At 37.4% G+C, this 1009-nt stretch overlaps 1 protein-coding gene across 1 annotated transcript in view; it reads left to right on the forward strand.

The window, feature by feature from the left end:
* Positions 1-239: 239 nt before the first annotated feature.
* Positions 240-1009, forward strand: part of LOC115212108 (putative uncharacterized protein DDB_G0289263) — a 31631-nt gene continuing 30861 nt past the window's right edge. The window contains exon 1 of the mRNA XM_029780949.1: positions 240-573. Within this exon, the coding sequence (XP_029636809.1) occupies positions 240-573 (334 nt within the window). The remainder of the gene's footprint in view (positions 574-1009) is intronic.

The raw sequence follows: 1009 nt of genomic DNA on the forward strand, positions 1-1009 counted from the left end.
TCTCTTGCGATTTCAAACTTCCTGAAGCACAACATATCAGTGTGGAATACAAATCTCCAATTATAGCACTCTAATGGAGTATTGCCCATAAACAATATTAAATATCAACAGCAGTATCTTCCAAGGTGACTCACTTTCACCTCTAAATTTTGCATAGACCTAATACCCTTACAAATGAACTTAAGGGAACAGGGTATGGATATAAAATTGGTGACAAGAAATTAAATCATCAATTTTCTATGAGTGACTTAAAACTCTTTGGTAAATACGATAATGAGCTTGAAGGAACACTACGTACTGTGAAAGTATTCAGCGATGTGAAAGCATTCACCAGGGTGAATTTTAGTCTTGATAAATATGCGAAGGCCACTTTCCAGAAAAGAAAATTAAAGACTTCACATTCAATGGTGATATATGTTGATACGGTTATAAAAGAGCACGAGCAGGAACAAACTTACGAATGCCTCGGAATAAACGAAGGTTCTGGCATACAGCATACAAATATGAAAGAGGAGATCAGAGAGGAATGTTACAGGAGAGATCGAGCAGTCCTAAAATCCAAGTTAAATGCACGTAAAAAGGTGTTAGCTATAAATTCTTTAGCAGTTCCGGTTGTTATTTACAGTTTCAGTGTGTTGAACTGGAATATGAGTGAAATAAGGAGGACTGACATGGATATCCGTAAGATGCTGACTTGCAATAAGATGCACCACTCAAAGACAGACACAGATCATCTTTACCTTCACAGAGCTCAAAGAGGTCGAAGCTCGATCCAATTTGAAATCTTTTACAAAACCACCACAGTTGGACTAGCAAAATATCCTTAAACATCTAAAGAGTGGATGCTAAAAGTCGTTGAAAACCACGAGCGATGTAAGAAGCTTCATTCTGTTATGAAGGAGAGCAAAAAATGCGCTAGTGAGTTTATACATAATACCCAGGTTGAACACATGATGGAAGTGCGGCAACTGTAGTTGCAAAGGTGAAATCAATAGCAAAGCAAAATGCA

The sequence above is a fragment of the Octopus sinensis genome, linkage group LG5 (assembly GCF_006345805.1).
Source record: "Octopus sinensis linkage group LG5, ASM634580v1, whole genome shotgun sequence".
Taxonomy (NCBI): Eukaryota; Metazoa; Mollusca; class Cephalopoda; order Octopoda; family Octopodidae; genus Octopus; species Octopus sinensis.